Source organism: Phascolarctos cinereus, unplaced genomic scaffold, assembly GCF_003287225.1.
Source record: "Phascolarctos cinereus isolate Bilbo 61053 unplaced genomic scaffold, phaCin_HiC Scaffold_726;HRSCAF=1367, whole genome shotgun sequence".
Classification (NCBI taxonomy): Eukaryota; Metazoa; Chordata; class Mammalia; order Diprotodontia; family Phascolarctidae; genus Phascolarctos; species Phascolarctos cinereus.
In genome coordinates this window covers 213,696,967-213,719,890 of record NW_027556098.1, presented here as the reverse complement: position 1 = coordinate 213,719,890, position 22,924 = coordinate 213,696,967, and the positions used below count along the sequence as shown (strand labels likewise).

The 22,924-nt window shown below is 38.0% G+C and overlaps 1 protein-coding gene across 2 annotated transcripts in view; it reads right to left on the bottom strand.

Moving 5' to 3' along the window:
- The window catches only part of CHN1 (chimerin 1), a 278,669-nt gene that overhangs the window by 121,275 nt on the left and 134,470 nt on the right, over positions 1–22,924 (bottom strand). For both annotated transcript variants that reach the window (XM_020991013.2, XM_020991015.2), the window contains one exon: positions 15,309–15,597. In XM_020991013.2, coding sequence (XP_020846672.1) covers positions 15,309–15,597 — 289 coding nt within the window. The remainder of the gene's footprint in view (positions 1–15,308; positions 15,598–22,924) is intronic.

Here is a 22,924-nt window from a genome sequence, read left to right as displayed (position 1 = left end):
TGTCTTGATGGACTATATTGAAAACTTAAATATTAGAAAGAACTTTGGTACAGAGTAGAAGAAGTTGGAGTTAGGACCTGTGTTTGAATCCTTTTTCTGACAATTAACACAAATCACTTAACCTTTATAATTTAATTTCCTTGTCCACAAAATGGGAAATCATATGTTATTTTAAAGAGTGTGTTACATTTTTCTAAGAGTGAAGGAATATATATATATATATATATATATATATATATGTATATATCTCAAAGCTTTGTAAAACTTAAATATTAAAGCACAATATAACATCAGCTATAATCTAAGCTTAACTTGAAGTCAACCAAAACCTCTATTTTTTTCTGTACATGAGTTGCTATCTAACCATATCTCCCTCTTTCTGTATTTATATTATTGATTTTTTTTAAATCTGAAAGGCAGAACTTTTCATTTATCTCTATTAAATTTAAGAAGGGTCAGGAAGGCTCCTCAGATCAAACTCTTTTCTTCTACCTGCCTCTTTCTGCCTCCTAAAATTTGATCATTAGAGATATATTACTTTGGTCCAAATAATATCTAGCATATACTAAAGAATACATTACATACATTGTCTTGAGACAATGAAGTCCACTTAACCCACCTACATTTAGATTTCTAAAAATTGGCCACTCAAAAGGGGCAGTGGCACAGTGGATAGAGCACTGGCCCTGAAGTCAGGGACACCTGAGTTCAAATCCCGCCACAGCTACATAACATGCACTAGCTGTATGACCCTGGGCAAGTCACTTAACCCCACTGCCTAGCCAAAAAATAAATAAATGAAAAATTTTTTTAAAAAGTTGGCCACTCCAGTACAAGATGAGGGTGGCATGTCTAGATAGAAGTTGGTCTATAAAAGTTGTAGGTATTTAAGTAGATTTCACTACCTTATCTCACAATAACCCTGTGAAACATGTATTATTGCTCCCATTTTAGAGATAACTTGTAAGTAACCTGAAGCTTGGATACGTTAAGTCACTTGCTCAGGGTCACAGAGTTGTTAGTGTTAGAGACAAGATCTGACTACAAAAAAACACACCTTCTTTGAACATATTTACATTTTGAGGTCATAACTTATTAAAAGCTTTCTACAGCTTAGAAAACTAAAGAAAAAAGGTAAATTTGAAGACAAACTTGAACTCTAGCACTAAGGGAGTGGTATCTAGCTAAAAGCATCATGGAAGCATTAACTTGGCTTGGACAAACATCTGTACAGGCACTTTTTTCTCTGGTTCCTCATACTCACCAAGTAGTCTTTTGCTCTTACGTTGTTTTCTCAGGTTGGTCTCCCTACTGGGAAGACAGCCAGTACCGACTAGCTTATATAGCTATCAGTCTATTTGGTAGTCCCTAGTCTGTCTAGTTTTCCTATACAAGTCAGTCATTCAGAGCTTCAGGAGGCAATTTTCCCAAGGCTTGATTACTCTTAGAGATGGTGAAGTTCCACTGAAGTTCCACACTGGTACAGTGTAGAAAACTATAACCTGGAAGAGTATGTCACCTTGAGGTCTTCCTTTACCATCAACATTATTCCTAATGACTACCATGTGAATTAACTTGTGAGACCTGTTCCCAAGTGGCAACCAGCTAAGAAGAGATTTTTCTAGTTTTATATTCATTCTATACATCTATCCCACAGTTACAATGTGTAAGGCACCCTAAGGGACAGAAATATAATTAAAATACAGTTCCTTCCCTCAAAAAAGCTTAAAATTTGGTAGAGGAAATTAGTCATGTACGCAAATAGCTTCAGCATACTCCAGAATGTGACAAGTACCATAAAAGAAGTCAGAACCAATTTTTTATAGGAGAGATATGGAAAAGGTGATCATTTTCAGTTAGAAATACTGAGAAAGCCTCTATTAAAATGATGGCATTTAGATTGGGCCTTGGAGAATGGATTTCTTCTTTTCATGCTGACAAAATTCAGGACATTAGCAAGACAAGATAGCAATGCTTTTTGCTTCTATTTCACCTCTTCAAAAAGCAAAAAAATAAAAATAAAAAGTACAAAGCCACAAGAAATAGAAAGAGGCCTTGGTGATTTTAACTGAGAAAAGCATCTTGAATGGAAATTGAGAAAGGAAAAAACCCTTTTCTTAAACAGTATAGGTTGCTCTTATTTTCTTACTACAAATGACAAATGATACCTAGCAGGTTAGAGCGCCAACACTACTATTCACATTTGTTCTAGATTGAGGATCTGCAGGAAGAGGCAGATAAAGATAAAGCTGGTAAGAAAAGGGCAACTCAAGAGGCTAGACCAGAGACTCCAGGAACTCAGAAGTGAAAAGGAAAGCAGGATAAGGGAAGGCATGAGGGTCAAGTCTATTTGAGGATAGGCAACATTTGGCAAAGGTCGATGTACGATAGAAATGTGGAAAGGTCAGAGAATGGGAAGATGTGAAATTTTTAAAAATTATGTAGAAATAAGAAAAGTGTTTCCTAGAGCTTGTTCTTGATGGAAAAAGGGAATATCCTACTATTGTATCTGACACACCCTTGGCACTTATTAACCTCTAAAGTGGAAAAGGTTATTATAGTAATGCTTTGTCTATCTGAAACTTAGGTATCTGGAAACCTTATTATTAAAATCACAGTCGAGAATCAGGAAACAAGGGGGGCAAGGGGGAAGGTAGGAAACAACCTCTGAGCAACCTAAATGCTAGTAACAACTGGCATTTATTGAGTGCTTAAGGTTTACATGGGGCAGCTAGGTGGTGCAGTGGATAGAGCACTGAACCTGGAGTCAGAAAGAACGGAGTTCAGATGTGACCTAAGACATTTACTAGCTGTGTGATCTTGGGCAAGTCACTTAACCCCTGCCTAAAACTGGAGAAGGAAATGGCAAGCTACTGCAGTATCCTTGCCAAGAAAACCCCACGGGTGATGGCAATGATCATGAGAGGTCCTGAAGTATCATTATCCCCATTTTATAGATGAGGAAAGGAGTAGCTGGGTGGTACAGTGGATAGAGCACCTAGCCTGAGTTCAAATCCAACCTCAAACCCTTACTAGCTGTGTGACCCTGGGCAAGTCACTTAACCCTATTTGCCTCTTGTTACCTCATTTGTAAAATGAGCTGGTGAAAGAAACGGCAAAACACTCCAGTATCTTCGCCAAGAAAATCTCAAACAGGGTCATGAAGGGTTGGACATGACTGAAACAACTAAACAACAACACAGATGAGAAAGTTAAGGCTTAGAGACAGGAAGTGATTTGCCCAGCATCATATTACCAAGAAAGAGTAGAAACGGATGTCTCTTAAACCCAAGGCCAGATCTCTCTACCATTCCAAACTTTCGCTAAAAATAGATGGTACAAAGTTGCTCTAAAACTCAAATCGTTTCCTCATAGGAAAGACCCTTGGACCCTCCCTCACAGCCACTTATTTTGTATACAGTTCTAATAAGCTTGATAATTAAGGCTAAAGAGCTGGGGATGCTCTAATTCAGTTTACTTATCTGTAACATAGGGATAATGACCCTTGTACTCACAGGACGAATGCAGGATCAATTTAGATAATTCATATAAAGTGCTTACTAAGTCTTAAAGTGCTATACAAATGATATCCATCGCTATAACTTCATTTCCAAGCCCACAGAAGATTAGAAGCAGCCAATTAAAAGGTGAAAAAGAAACCACCACAGCAGAGGGGTCAAACCTAAGCCCACTGTATACTGCCTACGACACTCTTGAGTACGGCCAGAACCAGATTAAAATGTAATTGGGAGGTAGTTAACAAAAAATACAAATACCATAAAACATAAATAATGTTCATTTGTGATTTTCTAAGTCAATATGTGGCCCATGGGTATCCTTATGCATGGTTTAGTGCCCCGTTTTTATTTGTGTTTGACACCAGAGTGCTAGAGCATACGTTGCCATTAACTGAAAATGGCAGTTGACAGTCTGGCATCAGGTGAGAAAGCGAAACAAAAAAGCTATAAAAAATGCCCTGAAGAACTCAAAAATCATAACATTCGGGCCTCATTTTGTGCAGGGACAGAGAGATCTATGCTGACGTTATCACTGTTACAACAGACATTTCAATAATTAATCCTCCTTGCAGTGACTCTGAGTAATCAAGAAAAGATTAAATTATGTTCACTATACTCTGGAACAAGGGTGAGATATTAACAAGGAATACCATCTCTGCTTACAGATGTTTACCTGATGGAAATTCATCACCATAGTAGGGAGGCAAAAAGATCCCCACAGGTCTGCTTACCAAGTGGAAAGGCATAACAGTCAAGAGCAAAGCTAGTTTAAAATAACTCAGTTACAAAACCTTACAGAAAAGAATGGTGAGCAGTATCACCGAAACAAAATGAAAAGCAGGAAGAAGCAAATGAAGGGAAAAATATGTTTTTGGAAAGCTTTGCATGAAATTCAAATAAGCCAAATTATCCCAAGAGATAGAACTTGAATAAACAAATGAAAAAAGTAACAGATCTGTCAGCATTTCTGTAACAAGTTATTCTCTTTGGATCCTATAACCAAATATCTAGGGCTGGAGGAGATCTTAGAGGTCATCTGTTCCAACAGCCTAATTTAGCAGATGAGAGAACAGAGAAGGAGAGATGGAGACACTGAGAGAAAAGGAGGGAGAGAAAGAGAGGAGAGAGACAGAGACAGAGACAGAGAGACAGACAGAGAGACACAGAGAGATCGAGTGATTTGCCAAGATTCAATGAGATACCAAGGCACAATATCAGGATTCAACCCCAAGCCTCTGACTTCATTTCCACATTCCTTCCATGATACCATGTTCTTCATTAGACACAATGGAACCATATCTCATTCCCCAAAGATGGTTAGATTATATCAATCATACAAGTAAGAAATCTGCACTACAAGTGATATGCTATTGAGGTAGTCAAAAGGATTGATCCCTATGTTATATGAAAAAAGAGAACACAAGAAACAATTAGAGAAAATTATGAACTGAAACACATAGATATATTATTGCAAAAAAGAAAAAAAAACAAAAGGCAGTTTAAGGCTCATCAATACCTACCGAATTGTGTGCCTCTCATCTTTCATGAGCTCAATCTACACACCTATCAGAGATATATTCTTGATGAAAATATGAGGATTAGTTAGGTTTTCACAAATGAAAAACACATCTTTACATTCATAAAACCAACTAAAAGTTTCAGAGAACCTAAGATATCCCATTATGCCAACATCTAAGACTCTATGTGTTTCTTGATTGTTAAAAAAACAACAACAACAAAGGCATTTGATTTGATAAGACAAAAATGCAGTTGCTTTAGAGGCTATCCTCCAACATGTTTCCCATACGTATATCTTAAAGTCAGATAAGATTGCTTAAAAGATGTAGGAACAGAGATAATGCTGTTCAACAGCCCTGTGATTACAAGTATCAAGTGAAGCATAAAACAGGGGATGCATACTTGCCAAAAGTGTTTGCCACTGTCATGGAAATGTCCTGCATAGCGTGCAAATGGAAAAGGGATTCCCTATAGCTGGTGAAGCATTCCAGTTGCTTCTATTGTGGATGACATTGTGCTTATTACATCCAGTCCCAGGACACCCTAGGACCTCCTGAATGAGATCCACACCTGTTCAAAAGTGTTCACCTAACAATCTACAAAGGAAAAAAAAACAACTAAGTGGGTAAAGAATGCCCTTTGTCCAATCTGTGACGTGCAGTTAGAGGGACAGCCCATTGATTTGATACATAAATGCATATATTTGGACACTGTAGATAGAAAAGGCTCCGAACTCAAGATTGAATGGGAGGAAAAGAGAGGATAGGTGTGCTTTTGGAAAACTGCAGTGCTTGCAACTGTCCCAAAGTGATTCCTGAAAGAAAAAGCCAACTTTTTAGTTTTGCGTTGATGCTATATGATATAAACCATGGAATCCTACAGTCTCAAAAGAATTAAAATTGTGTGGTCCCAAAAGCACAATGAGGACATACACGGTGGACACACAAGTTGAATGCAGCCTATTATCACCAATGATTCACACACAAAAAGTAGTATAAAAGATATGATGCAGAACATGAATGACTCGGAAAATAGTTGGTCTGGTCAAATGCCAAGTATGAGTGATAACAGATAGAAAGCTTGAAAAACATACTAGTACCCATGTCAGTCAATCAGTTAGACAGTGAACAAGCAACTATGATGTACCGGGCTATGCCAAGCACTAGGGATAAAGAAAGGTAAAAACAGTCTCTGTTCTCAAGGAGTACACCTTCTCGTGGGAAAGAGAACATATCAATAACTCAGTACATACAAATAATATACAGAGTAGATGGAAGGTGACCTTAGAGGGGAGACATCAGCAGCTGAAGGAGAGGAGGATAGGAAAAGGAAAAACCTGCTAAGAGGTAAAGGTGAGGAGGAAGAACATTCCAGGCCTGAGGGATAGCTAGCGTGCAAAGGCGTAGAGATGAGAGACAGAGAGCGAGAGTGTGTCCACACAGGTGCAAAGAATAGCCAAATAGGCCAGTGCAGCTAGCCATCATTTCTAAAATAACGACCTGCTTTGAAATCTCTTTCACATGATTCTTTTGGAAGGCCTAATTAGTTTCTAAAGGGAGAGGTCTGATCAGCCCAGGAAAGACTCTTCCCTGAAATTAATTAAGGTAACAATCAGACTAAGAGGAAGAACTTTGATTAATTTAATTAATATAAGTCCCTCTTGAGTTCACATTTGACAGCTTGAAGAGAATTCTTAAAAGGAATGGTTAAGAGGTATTGAATAGTTTTAAGGAAAGGATTTTCCAAGTTAAGTTACTATTGTTCTGTTTGATGAATCAAAACTGTGACCTAAACTTTGTCCTCCAATTCAATCTTTATTGTGGAATTTTGTCTTTGTTCTTAGACCTGATAAACTGTGATTAGAAAATGGCTTAGGGAAGAGAGATCTTTCAAAGAATGGATCCCAGTCTCCTTGGAGTTGTCTAAGCAGAGAGGCTTAGAATTCCAATAATTGAATTAACAAATCTGTACCTATAGGCTAATTCCAAAAATAAAGAAGTATTTCTTCCATAATGAGAAGGCAAGTATGGATATGGTCTGCACTATCCCCATTGGTGGGCTCATGAAACTATTTAAATATGACAATAGCAACAATAATAATAACAGCTGACATGCTGTGTTAAATTTTACAAAGCGCTTTGCATACATTCTCTCATTTGATCTTTACTCCAATTCTGTCAGGCAGATGCTACTACCATATCCATTTTATAGACGAGGTAACTGAAGCTGAGATGTTAAGTACCTTAAATGTCAATGGATTTGAGTCTAGGTCTTCCTGATTCCACATCTGTTGCTCTGCCTACCAGACTGATTTTCATAAAAATGTTTGAAACAAAAACAAAGTTTTGATTGTTTAAAGTGAGAAACTCTTCAGTTACCTGGAAAAACTAGCAATTTATAATAAGTTATTCCTCAGGGGCTCTGGATAGCCACCAATCTACTACGCAACACGTTGAGCATTCAGTTGGTTTCTAGGCACTGCAGAGCAGGACTGCATTGCATGTTTTTTAAATAAGTGAATCATTTTGAAATAGATGCCTTGTGGGAGGCAAAACTGATGAACAGAGCAGGCTTTCTGATGCTATCTAAAAGTCTGGGGGGAAAGCACCTCCATCATTTTATGATGGCACTGAAGGCATTCCAGTCAGTCTGGCAGTTTTCAATGGGGCCCCATTACCTGTCAATTTCAAATTTCATGAGCCTTTATGGGATTTGTGCACTCTGGGGAGTCACAGTCATAAGTCTGAAGGAAAAAGAAACTGGAATGTTATGGAACTTGCCTTTAGTAAGTAAAGCTTATCTGTATAGATGACTAGTATAACAACATGTCAACGGTTGTATACATTCCTAAATTTCCACAAGAGTGCTTATTGCAGGGGGAAGGGAGAAGCCCATAAATTATCTAGCTTGGCAAAATTTGATAGGATGTCCAAATTCATTTTGGATATCTTTGCCAGCTTGTAGGCAGTTCCTACACATGCAATAACTTTAAATGTTGGACCACTAAACCCCAAAGGAAGATAGCATCTGACTGTGACCCCATTAATCTCTGATTATTTCTGAAATGCAAATTAATTATTTCATATGAATGGGGTACTATTTACAGTTATATGAAGCACATATATTTCCTATAGCATGGTTTGAGGGCTGCTTTTCCAATCAAGTTTCATAAATGAGTGTTAGAATCTCATAAAAAATGATTGCATTAGGGCACTAGTGCAGTATGCCTTGAAGTAAACATATTATGGTCACCACATGGAAAAAGAAACCATTCAAATGCAGTTCCAAGACAAATAAAAAGCAATAACTCATAAAAAACTGGGCTCTGGGCCAGTCTAGACTGGTAATGGTAAGCCATTTTAGAAAAGAGAGTTTAGCAGCTCATAATCCCCTCCCCCCAACAAATGGTCTAGGGTGCTAAGATTATATGACTAACCTCTCTAAGGTTTTTTCAATTAAAAATTTAAAGCTGAGGAAACGACTTGAATAGTTCCTGGAAAATCCCATGTAATATCAGTTGATGGATATCTGGATTGACAAGAGGTTAAACTAGTCATATAAGAGGTTCTTCTATCTCTATTTCCTATACTATAAAATTGCCAGGGGCCCAAGAACATCCTACTCCTTCTTTATTAGCAGCTCTGACACATCTGAGCTTCCATTTTAAGGATGACCAATAGATGCAACTTAATTTTCAACACTATAAACCCCAAACTATTCACAGCAACTAAGAACATGAGAGCTGGGCAGGACCATTCCTCTAATGCCCAAAACCTGCCCTTTCTTTTACTGGGGAAGGCCTGGGTTTCCCTCTCAAGTGGTCATGGATCCTCAAAACACAGACAACCTTTGGCTTCTGTCTGGACTTTGACTGTCCAGGAAATGTAATCCCTTGTACCTATTTCTGATCAGTCACTGGAGACACATCAGGGTCAGAGAATAACCTTTTCCTGAACAGAGGTCAAGGTTACAGTGAAGCAAAACAAATAAAACAAATAAAGAAAACAACATGTTCAGAACTTAGGTTACAGGTAACTAGAGTTACCTCCCCAGGGATGCTATGTTGTCTCGGGCATATAAATCACCTCATTTTTTTCTTTCTTCCCATTTTTAAAATTTGTACTACAGCTGATGCCTAAAAGGCCTGTGAGGAATTGACAGTTTATTTTCTTTTGACAGACCTTGCCATTTGTCTGACCCAGCATCAGTGAGTTTACAGATAATTGGTGGTGGGCTATTCACTCCTTTTGCCAAAAATGTTTTATTAATATATTTTGTTTTTATATTACAAACATTTACAGATTACTCGACTTCATGAAGTCACTTAAGAGTAGGACCCATAAATCCTAGAATTAGGAAACTAGGTCTCTTTACTGATCAACAACAGCTCTAGACTTCAGCAAATACTTATTTGCCTACCATCGGCAATGTAATGTTCTAAACACTGGAGATACAAGGACGACAATGACAACAACAATGAAGAAGAAGAAGGAGAAGAAGGAGGAGAAGAAGGAGGAGGAAGAAGAGGAGAGAGGGGGAAGGGAAGTGAGGGGGAGGGAGGGGGAGAGAGAAGAAGAAGAAGAAGAAGAAGAAGAAGAAGAAGAAGAAGAAGAAGAAGAAGAAGAAGAAGAAGAAGAAGAAGAAGAAGAAACCTTGCCCTCAAGGATCTTACAATCTAACAGGGCAGGAGGAAGAATGCTGTTGTAGTTGTTGAGTCATTTTTCAGTTGTGTTCGACTCTTCTTGACCCCATTTGGGGTTTTCTTGGCAAAGATACTGGAGTGTTTTGCCATTTCCTTCTGCTTATTTTATAGATGAAGGTCTGAGGCAAACAAGGTTAAGTGACTTGCCCAGGGTCACATAGCTAGTCAGTGTGTGAAGCTGGATTTGAACTTAGGAAGATGAATCTTCCTGATTCCAGGTCCAGCATTCTACCCCTGACTAGGAAGTGTGATACAGAAGAAAAATAAATAACTAAAATTAATATAGGGTAAGTACACAGGAAAGGTTCAAACAGAGTAGAGACATGACAGAATAACCTAGAGTAGCTGTAGGGCCAGGGGCTGAGGCGGGAGGGAAATTAGGGAAAGTGTCATGAGGGAGATAGAATTTGAGCTTAGTGTGAATAAAGAAGGTGATTTCTTAGGCAGAGATGTATGGGCTGGGGTGTACAGCGGAGTGTGGAGACCATTCTCTGCATGAAGGTGATTGGTGTGCAATAAGCTTGGAAAGAGGGGTTGGAGACAACTTGTGCGAGGCCTTGAATGATTTCCCCAAGAGTTTCTAAGTACTAAGGAGCCACTGATGATATTTGAGTAGGGGAATGACACAATCAAACCTGTGCATTAGACTTTAAGACGAGCATTCATTACACTAAAACATGACTTAGAGGAGAAGACACTGGACTTGGAATCAGAAAGATATGGGTTCAAATCCTATCTCTGATACTTATTAGCTGTATGACAACCATGAGCAAGTTACTTACCAATCTGTGCCTCAGTTTACTCGCCTCTAAAATGAGTGGGTGGTACTTGATGTCCTCTAAGGTCCCTTCCAGTTCTAAAGCCCCTTTCATATTCCAATACTTCTTATTTTTATTATAACATAATTAGGCTTCAAACATTCTTTCCTCTCTGAGTTGGGAGAGAGGTCCTAGTCATTAGGACCCACAGAGATAATTATTAAACTATACTTTTTTAATATAGGGTATTTTACATGACTTAAGCATAGGTATTTTTATACACAGATGTCATCTTCTGTGACAGGGAAACAGTGTTTCAAGTTGATAGAAAGGTCATCATATCCCTATCCTATTGGATGCCATTGCTAAATAAACTCTATTTTTAATTAAATAGATTTTAAGAGGCTTTGTCTGGAAGAAGCATGCAATTAAGTAATAAAGTTAAGCAAGTTAAGGAAGAAAAGTGGATGTAGTACTGGGGGGGGGGGAAGACAGTGAGACATCTGTATTTACAGCTAATAAGCTCATTAAGGCATTTATTTGGAAGAGCAGGTACTACCCCATCAGGAGCTGCCTAGGACTCCCTGACCCGGCCCGATTACTTATGGGATGTGGACTGCATTAAAAGTTTGAAAAAGCAGAAATCTGAAGATTTGCTGAGGTCTGATGTTGCATCAGACTCAGTTCTGACAGTGGTTTAGGAGAAGGTTTATACTCCACATTTTCATCCTCTTTGCTGTTACCTTCTTATGTTCAATTAGCAGGGGGGAGAGAGCAGCAGGAACAGTCTAGAATCTCAAGCATTTCTATGAGCCCTGTCACTGACTAGCTTATGTTATTAATTAACATCAAGCCAGCCAAAGGTGATTTTAGTGAAAAGAAGAAGAGAAAAGTCTCCTTTATAAAAGTCCCACAAGTATTTCTGGATACCAGAAATACATGAAGAATCTATTGTGTTTTTAAGCTTAGGGAACTCATTCTACGTAGGAAGGTCATAACTACTATGATGTAGTTATGACCTAAGGAGCTCTGTGAGGCAGACAGGGGTTAAGTGACTTGTCCAGGGTGACACAGCTAGTATTGCTGGAGATGGAGTTGAACTCAGGCATCCTGCCTCCAAGTGCAGCACTCTGTTTCTTTATTCCCTACATTAGTGTCTATAAAATACCTTCCTATAGCTCTCAAATACAAAAATCACAGGATTCAGAGTTGGAAAGGACAACAGAGGCCTCTTGGTTCCGTCCATATTGGAACAAAAATGCCCTCTACCAAATATCTGACAAGTGCCTGAAGCCCTGTAGTAAGTACCTCACCCATTCCACTTTAGGAAAGTTCCTATTGTTAGAGAGTTTTTCCTTAGATCAAACCTAAATTTGCTTCTGCAGCTTTTACCCATTACTCCTAATTCTGCACCCCGAGGCTCAGCAGAACAAGACTAATCCTTCCAAACAGCTATCACAAACCTCCCTCCCTTACACTCCAAGTCTTCTCTTTATTAGGCTAAACCATGCCTAGGCCTCTCAACCCATCCTCATACAACATAAATCATCCTCTGGATGCTTTCCAGCTTTGTCAATACCCTTCCTAAAATATGGCGCTCAGAACTGAATACAGTACTCTAGTCGTGAGTCTGACTATAACATTACGGAGTTATTATTTCCTGTGTCCCGGGGGCTATGTCTCTCACGAAGCCCAAGATTGTGTTAGCTTTTCTGGCTGCCACATCACACACTACTGATCCACCTGGGACAACAGACTTGAACTCATTAAGGACAGCTAAATGGTCCATTATTAGCTCCCCTTTTATCTTGGATATCAACAGTGTATTAGACATTTTTGTCCTGTTCCTTCCAGGCCAGGGATAATTTTCCTTTCCAATCAATCAATAAACATTTATTAAGCATAAACTATGAGCCAAGCACTGTGCTAAGCTTGGGGATGCAAAAAAGAGGCAAAATGTCCCTACCCTCAAGGAGCTTACAATCTGATGGGAGAACAACATGTAAACAAATATATGCAAAGTGAACTATATATACAGAATAAATAGGAGATGATTAGCAGAGAGAAGGCACTGGAATTAAGAGAGGATGGGGAAGGCTTCCTGTAGAATGTGGGAGTTTAGTGGGAAGTCAGTAGTTGAAGAGGAGGGAAAATGTTCTAGGTATGGGGGACACCAGAGAGAATGACCAGAGTCAAGACATGGAGTATCTTGTCCATCAGAAGTAAAGTAAGAGTTGAGTAGTTCTGCCTTCTCTCTCTTGTTCATTATCATCATTCCATTCATGAATGGGAGACATTTATAGTATGATGGAAAAGAGTACTCAGTTTGGAGTCAGAGGACCTGGGTTCAAATTCTGACTATGCCACTTACTGTGTGTCTTTGGGCAAGTCACCCAACTTTTATGGGTCTCAGTTTCCTCAGCTGTAAAAATAAGATGACCTTGAAGGTCACTTCCATCACTAACTCTATGACCTCGTCCCTTCTTTGTTCTTCCTATTACTCTTTATATAACTTTAAAAATATTTTGGTTTTGGTGAGATTTCCTCACCAGAATCAGCTCATTTTAGGCTTCAGTAATTCTTATATTCTTCTTATAGGATCATGCCACATCTTTTTATTAATTCTCCATTACCTGCCTTTGCTTTCACCTTCTGAGCATACCTTTTTAAATTAAAAAGTTTATTGATTAGTAACCTGTGCATCTAAAATGTTTTTTTAGTTTTTAACTCTCTTTGCCTTCTCACCAGAACGATTTCCTTGCATCTTCAGAATTTCATTCTTAAAACTTTCCCATCTCTCTTGGTCTGATTCCTCTTACAGGCATGAAGGCCAAATGACTCAGTCTGTCCTTTCTCTGAAAGTCTCATACAGACAATATACTGATCTGAGGCAGCTATTTCACTTTTAACACAAGAGAATACAAAATGTTAACCACCTCTCTAAGTGCAAAAATATATTCTGGATCTGGGAAGGACCTCAAAAAATTATCTGGATTAGTCCTCTGCTTTCAGACATGGAAAATATATTAATATTGTTGTATTACAGATGAGCTCTAGACTTGCCCAAGTAGCATGTAGCTTAGCACACAGTAGGCACTTAATAAATGTGTATTAAATTGAAAGATTAATTTATTTCAATATAGGTTCTATTGACAACGGAAAATACAGAATATATGGGGAAGACAGTTTTGAGTTTTAAAAACAAGAATGTTCAAGTTAGAGATGTACAGGCCTACCCCCAACAACATATAAACTTGAACTTTCTTGTTTCTATTGAGTCATTTTTCAATTGTGTCTGACTCTTCATAACCCGCTTTGGGTTTTCTTGGCAAAGATCCTGGAGAGGTTTGCCATTTCCTTCTCCAGCTCGCCCAGGGTCACACACCTAGTAAAGCTGTGATCTGTATCAGTTCAAGGACTAGCCACACAGTGAAGTTACGAATTTATGAGATGCTGAAGTATGTAACATTTAGAATACCAAAACAATTATAAGAAATATTATCGTGAATGTCAGAGGTATACACATAACCATTTTGGAAAAGTCTCATTAATGGTCTTTCATTCAACTGATGAAAAATAACCGTATACCATATGAAGGAATCAAGGAATCATACAAGTAAGAGAACAACAAAAATGTTGTTTGACAACAACACCACATCATGGCACCAGATAACTATAAAAGCCCACAGACTATATTTTAAAATGACTTTGGATACAGCGTAGATAGAAAATTCCATTCAGGGTAAAAATAGCTTAAAACACTCAGAACTGAAATTTTCCTTAGAAAATTAACATTTTCTAGCTGGGTCCTTTGAACCAAGTTTATGATCCAGGAGCATGATAAGAACACCGTAATACAAGATGGCCATTTATGTTGTTTTTGTAGTGTTTTAAAGGCAGAGTCCACAATCATATCAGATCTAAGACAAAATCTATGCTAAAGTACATTAAAAACATACATGACCACCCAACAACTAAATATTTTAGACTATAAGACTGTGAGTAAACTATTATTTGGGGAAAAGGAGCAGAAGCAATCTAAATGGGAAGGATTCAAATATTTAATTGTTAACTTGTCATGGAATACACCAGAATTACAGAAATACTAATCACATCATAAGAATTCTAAATTTTTCTTCAAAAATCTTTAAACTGGAAAAAAAAATACAATCTTAAGAGCACAGGTCTAGAACTGAAGCAAACCTCAAAGGCCATCTAGCTCATAACCCTCATTTTATAGATATGGAAACTGAGGCCCAAGGAGGCTCATGGTCTGCAAAGAACTAGGTTTCTTTATTTCCAACAGATGCTGAATGTAGTTCAATCAGCCTCCAACAGGCTGACTTTAGTCATGTGCTTAAAAAAAGCAAAACAAAACTGCAACATCTTGCAAAAGAACAGACCTATTTATAAAGTAGATCACATTGAGGAAAATGTAGCAGTATGTTGCCAGGTAGATATTATAATCTCTTTGATTTCTGGTATTATAGGCAGCAGCTATACTTCTTGACCAGAACGATATAATCTCCAAAAGTTATTCTAGGGGTCATCTCACCAAGAGATTTTTTCTAATCATGAAACTACTTATTTTTTTAAAAGTAGCCCTATAAAAAAATAAAAAATTTTAATTAAGCAAGGATTATATATTTGAACCTCAGTACCACAATAGCTAAACACATCAAGGAAAATTCATCCTCATATCCTTCTCAAAAAAGCTCTATACGTAAATGAAAAATTAAATCCTCTCCTGATAATAGTGTCTCTCTTGAAAGAAAGGAAAAAGGAAAAAAGAGCGGCTTCATTGTAGCTTACCCTTTTCTCTGACACCCCATCCTCTCCCGTAGACTCTTTCCAATCATGTGTATCTTTCAGGGCGGGCATGTGTTTTTTGTATGCTGGCTCTCTGTTTAAAGTGGTGTATCCTATGTGCTCATAAATTGGATTTATCGTCATCTTGGCAATATATTCTGCTGCCTTGGTTTCAATATAGAGAGTAATCAATCCATCAGTCACCAGATCGTGGATGGACTCAAAACGTTTCTCCCCAACAAAGTGTTTTCCATCGTAGTAGAGCCTGAAGTTTCTGGTTTGACTTCCAAATCTGCCTCAATGAAATGGGAAAGACGATTTTTAAGAAAAATAACCAAGTGAAGTCTCCCTGAAAGAATTAAAAAAAAAAACAACTATGGATTTTGGTGTCTTTCTCTTCTGAGTTTGCTTAAATAAACTGTGGCTAATCTCTGTGTATGGTCTGGGGAAAAAAAGGAATATAAAATTGAACTTCTAAACATAAATGAAAAGACTAGCTAGCAACAACTATGGAGAGGACAGCCAAATGCATGCCTACCCTAGAAGGAATGATTTGTTCTCCTTTATCCTTTTTAGTCACTTCATCATGCCTGCCTGTGGAAAAACTAGAGAGAGGACCAGAGAAGGGGGGAGGAGGAGGACCTTTGCACTCTGTTGGGGTTTCTTTTTACAGGCCTGTATCTCTACATTCAATTGTTTAGTTCCCTGGGATGGGAACCTCTTGAAACACAGCCTCCCACCCCACCTTGTCACTGATCAATAATGAAAATGGCTGCTTGTGTCAGACCCCTGCAGCTCTTCCCTCCTGCAGGGACATCCCATTCAGGGGGCAGTAGAGTTCGAATACCAACAATAACACTGAAGTCAGACTCCTGCCAGACACAGAGCCATGTGGGATTGAATAATGGCATGAGGACATGCATTTCCTGTTTCTGTCCACAGGCCAAAGACTAATTCTTTAGCTCTGTAGAGAAAGCTGTCTGTGCTTTGCTTGTTAAGTGTTAAGTAAATTTTTGTAATATATAGGATCTAGAAGCCATGAGCTGCTTGAATTTTAGTCATTTTGGACTCTGGGAAGGAGTCTCCTTTTAGGGGCCTTCTTGAAGTACAAGGATGAGATGTTCTACCTTTAGGGGAGCTCTCCTATTTGCTTTCTTCAGCAAAACTCACAAATGGATCCAAGTGAATGTGAGTCTACCCCCAATCCTTACGCAAAAAGGATGGAGGTAGAGAATGGCCATTTCAGAAGATTTCAATGCCATTCCAGGGACTGAAGCTAGGCATTCTACTCTCAAGGGTGCCACCTTGTTGAATTCCTTTAAAAAATGAACTACCTAGAAAAAAGTTTCATTTTAATACTGGGAGGTGTGTGTGTGTACCATATGTTACAAATACATGGGACACAGATGATGAACCAAATATAACGGCTTTTTAAGGAAACAGCATAAATAGATAAGAACACAAACTTATTCTAACAATCAACACTATTCTGGTAGAGGCTATGTTCCAAAAGGACAGCAATTAAAAATTTCTGAAAGGCTTAGATTTTTTAATATACCCAAAACAAAGGAGTTGTGCTAATAGCTATTAAAAATGAAATCCTATTCACACAAAAGCAAAGACAGCCAAGATTATGAAAATGATTTTTATAATTCTTTAGGTACATTTAAATTTTATTTTGCAAGTTAATAACAATTTAATCAAGAACTTAAAATGACTGATCATGTGCAGATTTCTGAAACATCATTTGTTTCCTTCTGGCTGGTCCTTCAAAATAGAACCAAATTTCAATTACTCACAACATAATTATCCAAAATTATACTTGAGCCACTATATCTCCCCCATTGCCCAAGATGGATCTTCCATCATCTAAAGAAGGTTCAGTCATGTTCTTCTAATATCAAGTTTAAGGTAAGACTAAGAAATATAAGAATGTAGACCAGCCATTGCTGCTAAAAAGAAAAAAAGCAAACGAAAAGAAAAATGGATTGCAAAAACAAAGAAAAGAGTTTCTAGATCCTATTGCTTCCCTTCATAAGCATGACATTACTCTGAAAGCCTTTGGTAAGTCTTGGAATACTTGTATGAATGTGAGGTATCATCATTATAATAAGACTTAGTTAATAAAAACCATCTGAAATTCTTTGTAGAAAGAAGACGTCCATCTGTCCATCTTACAGGGCTGTGTGAGGCTCAAATTAGACCAAATAGAGGAAAGTGCTTTGAAAGTTATAAAGTGTGTATGGGATTATGATCACTTAGGTGACTCTGTGAAAGTATTTTATCACTTTTGAATTATATTGCTGCCAAGTAATGGAATACCCTCATGAATTAAATGTGAATAAAAATAAGAGGTAACTTTGAAAACTGGAAAATTAAAAACCAGAAAGCTTTTAGATAAAAGACCATCATTAGTTAGGCCTCTGGGCAAAAAACAAAAGCACTGGTACCACTAAGTCCTTTTATATTCCAAATATGTTCTGGAGCATTTTAGCACATGCATTCACACATATGTACTCTACAAGTACATAACTTGTGACTCTAGACTAAACTGTGATGGATTTATGATTTCAACTAGGTAGTTAATAACCATACTGATGCATATTACAATCCCTCCATGCTTTCTAATCCCATGTCATTCTTTCTACCCATTTTCCATCCAAGATCTAACCAATAAGATGGTGGCCTTCATCTGGTTTAAACTTTCAGTATCAAAGCAACTTGAGATTCCCATTTATTATCCTTCAGTCTTGCTACAGGACCGGCTTCCTTGGTGAAATCTTTGATGCAGCTTCTCATATGCAGTCTTTCCACTCTTTGGATCACCCACAAGTTTGATTCTTCAGAAGTTCCAGTCACATGGTATCATTGTGAGGTGGTTGGAACTGAAAAGACTGAAGCTCCTTGCAATTTACCGAACACGATCCGAGCTTCTATCTTCTTCCTAGTTAACTCTTGACTAATTGTTTATGTCATATTAGGAATACAGATAGATGGAGGGATGGATGATAGATCTGGATGTTCTCTATCATATCACAGCAGACTCCTCAATCTGGAAGTTCACTCCACCCTTGAACTTCGCACACTTGAAGGATGCTTCACCTCTGGGGCCCCTTCCTCTGATTGGCTGGTTCTTCCCAGAAACACTTTAAGGAAAGCACCCAGACCAGCCACATCTTCATTCCTGTCTAGGCTTAACATGTGACTCTGAACTTTTTCTACCAAGTCCCTAAATGGGTGCCTTCTCTTCCCCTCCTCTCCTTTTCAGCATCCTTTTATGTGTGGTCTTCCCTCATTAGAATGTAAGCTCCTTGAGGTTAGCAACTGTCTTTCTTTCTGCTTGTATTTTAATTCCAGTTCCTAGAACTATGCCTGGCACACAATAACCACTTAATAAATGCTTGCTGATTTGATTTGACTTTATGATACATGGAGAATGTTGATATACTAACTCAACTGTATGTGACAATTTGGGCAATATATATATTTTGTTAATATTCTTCTAATATTAATGGGTTAGGCTTATTTCTTTTGAAAGACTATGGATTTCATTGAGAAGGCTTTGTAACGTTCTCAAGCTTAATAAGATGTCATCTGTAAATAGAAGCTCTTAGAGAACCCAGTAATAGACAAAAATCCTTCCATTTGGAATCTGACAAGTGACATCCTTCACGACATCGGTACAAAAATGCCCTTTCCCCCCTTTCTTTATGTTGTGTGATTACTGCCTTTATTGAATTCATCATTATGATCTTACCTTCTCTCAACCTCTCAGTTAGTGATTCGACTATAAAAATGATTTCTGCTCATAGAGAACTGTTTGTTAGCCTTCCCCCCCTCATGTTTTTTTAAGGGTACCCTTAAAGCTTACGTAAAACATTCTCATAAAAATGTTATAGAAACGAAGAAGTAGATATGTAGGTCTGTAATTGCTAAAGTATTCTTGGTTACTTTCTTGGGTAAGAGAATGCTGCTAGAACAATTAATTTTTACCTTTTCTATTAAAAAAAATTTGTTGGGACACTAATTCATTGTTGGTGGAATTGTGAACTTATTCAACCATTTTGGAGAGCAATCTGGAATTATGCCCAAAGAGTTATTAAACTACCTATATACCCTTTGACCCAGCAATACCACTACTTGGTCTATTTCCAAAGATAATTAGGGGAAAAGGAAAAGAAACTGTATGCCCTAAAATGTTTTTAGCATCTCTCTTTGTGGTGGCAAAGAACTGAAAATTCAGGGATGCCCATCAAGTGGGGAATGGCTGAACAAATTGTGGTTTACAGTTGTGTTGGAATACTACTGTGCTATAAGAAAGGGTGAGCTCAATGATTTTTAGAAAAAAAAACATGGAAAGAGGGGGCAACTAGGTGGCGCAGTAGATAGAGCACCAGCCCTGAAGTCAGGAGGACCTGAGTTCAAATCAGGCCTCAGACCAAACACTTGACACTTACTAGCTGTGTGACCCTGGGCAAGTCACTTAACCCCAATTGCCTGAAAAAAAAATTTAAAAAAAACAAACATGGAAAGACTTGCACAAAATAATGAAGAGTGAAATGAGCAGAACCAAGAGAATATTGTATACAGGAACAGCAATATTAAGAATGATTGAACAAATAAGTTATTTTGACTACTAAATATGCCCAAATTAACTAGAAAGGACATACGAAGAAAGACTCTATCTGCATCCAGAGAAAGAAGTGATAAATAGAAGTATGTATAGAATAATTTTACATCTATCTGTCTGTCTATATGTCTGTCTGTCTGTCTATCTATCTATCTATCTATCTATCTATCTGTGTCTAATGGTAGTCATCTCTAGGATGGTGGGGGGAGGGAAGGAAAAAAAGCAATTTACATGATTATTTTGTTGTCTATTTGAAAGGAGGAGCAAGTTGTGCATGGTAGATTTGCAGTTTCATGTGCAATCTTCTTTTTTATTGTACTATGTTATGGAAATGCTTATTTTATCCCATAAATTAAAAATAAAATTTAAAAAATGTTCGATATGGACTTAAGTATTTAATCTTGAGTGATTTTTAAAAAAAGTATTACTGTTGCCTTTAACATGGATTTCTTTGGAATACGCATAGCCAGGCCCAGATTTTTTCCTGACTTCCATCACCTTAAGGGACCTTGCCATTTCATCATATGTTATATCCAATACAAGGAAAAAAGATCACCATAGAAACACAGAAGATCTACTTCATTTAATATCTGTTTGATATCTTCCTTCCTGGCTCACCTATAAATGCTCTTGGCATGATATGACTTAACTGGTTCTCTCAGCAAGGTCCCTGATTAATTTCAAAGTGCTGAGAGTTGGAAGGACATGGAGAGATTAATTGAAGATGATCACTGCTCTCAAGGAGCTCACAGTCTAACATGTGGGACAACATGCAAACAAACATGTACAAACAAGCTACATATAAGCTAAATTGGAAAGAATCAACAAAGGAAAGGCCCTAGAATTAAGGGGGATCAGGAAAGGTTTCCTGTAGAAGGTGGAATTTTAGCAGAGACTTGACAGAAGCCACAGAAGGCAGTAGATGGAGAAAGAGCATTTCAAGCATGGTAGACAGCCAGGAAAATGCCTGAAGTTGGGAGCAGGGTCTTGTTCAAGGAACAGCAAGGACGCCAGAGCCAATGGATTGCAGAGTATGTGGAAGAGTATAAGGTGTGTGAAGACTTGAAATTTGAATGGGCAGGTACGAAGGATTTTGAATGCCAAAGAAAGGGTCTTATATTTGATACTACAAGTGATAGGAAGCCACTGAAAATTACTGAATAGGGGATGACATTATGAGACTTGCATTATAGGAAGATCCATTTGACAGCTTAGTGACATCCTTAGTAGAAGATGGCCTGAAATGGGGAGAGATTTGAGGCTGGGAGATCAACCCGCCTGTAATAGTCCAGGCATGGGATAATAAGGGCCTACACCAGGGTGGTGGCTCTGCCAGTGGGAAAAAGGGGGAGTATACAAGAGATGTTATGAAGGCATTGGTAAAAGATTGAATATAGGGGTAAGACAGACAAGTTGAGGATGACACCACGGTTGTGAACCTGGGACACTGTTGCCGTTGGGTGAAATAAGGGAATTTCAGAAGGAGGGCAATATTTTTGGAGAAAGAAAATGAGTTAAATCTTGGACATGTTGAATTTAAGGTGTCTACAGGACATCCAGTTTGAGATATCCAATAGGTAGTAGGAGATGTGAAACTAGAGGTACAGAGAAAGGTTAGGCTGGATAGGTAGAATTGAGAATCATTAGTATAGAAATGAACTTGGGTTCCTGGGAAAATAGTGGTCCCCTCGACAGATACAGAAGTCCAGAAAGGGGGAAGGTTTTGGGGAAAAGATGAATTCTGTTTTGAACATGATGAATTTAAGCTAACTACAGGACATGTGTTGTACAGTATAACAGACAATCAGTTAGGGTCTGCCTTACTGTGTGGTGAGAACCCAGTTGAGATTAGCTAGCGTAAGTTTATAGAGAACCCAGTCAGCATAACTTTGTAATTATCTCTAGCTCCATTCAACAGAATTTCAATGTGTACATAGTTTATTACTTCAACTTGCTGGGTCATTGAATAAAGATTTTACATTAAGAGCACCAATAGGGCCTAAGACCTGCATGATTCTTAGCATTGTTTCCTTTCTACCAACCCTGAGTGCAGAAAGGGGCTGTAAAGGACCAAGGGCCATTTTGTGTTTTAATTGTTCACAGGGGTTGAATAGTGGTCTCCCCAGCTGGCTTGGCTGGCTTAGAGAGTGGACACCATCAGTCATTGGGCCAATACCTGAAGGTTTTCTAGCCTGGCATGAAAACTTGGGCTATACCCTCATAATCTCTGAAAAAGAGTCACCTCCTTGACATGGCAAGGCATTGAAGCAGGACATTTATTTAAAATTCTTCACATAGGGAAACAGCAGAAATACTCTCTTATTCTGGGAAATATAAAAAAGAAACAGTGTGACTTAATGAATTTTATTATCAATGAGCCTGTGGTCTTCTATGTATTTCCAGGAGAGATTGGTACTTATGAGAAAGACTACCAAGGCAATGCTTTTACACAACTTGAAAGTCACCACATAATCTTCTTAAAATTCAGCAAAGAGTACACTGATGACGATAATATATAATCTATAGAGCATAAAGACATACCTAAGCTTCTTAGCTTCACAAGCATAACCCAAGTTTAACAGTCCCCAGAAAGCATTACTGAAATTTGATGGAAAGGATAGCCAAGTATTACATCATACTCTATGGTCCAGAAGATGAACTGTCTTTGTGGAAATGGAAAAGGCACAGCAAGGAAAAATGCCATACAATTGAAAATGACTCAAGGAGATCAGACCATATGACCAAAGCAAACAAGCAATCACAGTTTAAAAAAATTCTACAACTTTAGATTTGTTACTAATGACACCCATCAGCACTGAGCTCTGGTAAAACTGTTTAATTTGCACATTTACAGAGCTGGGAGTACATTCTCTATCCCTGAATGTTCTACTAATACATTCCTGGGGGCTACATTCTAAAAATCCCTCAAATAGGAAACTTCATGCATAGCATAAAATGTGTATTAAAAAAGAAGGAAAATGAGACAATT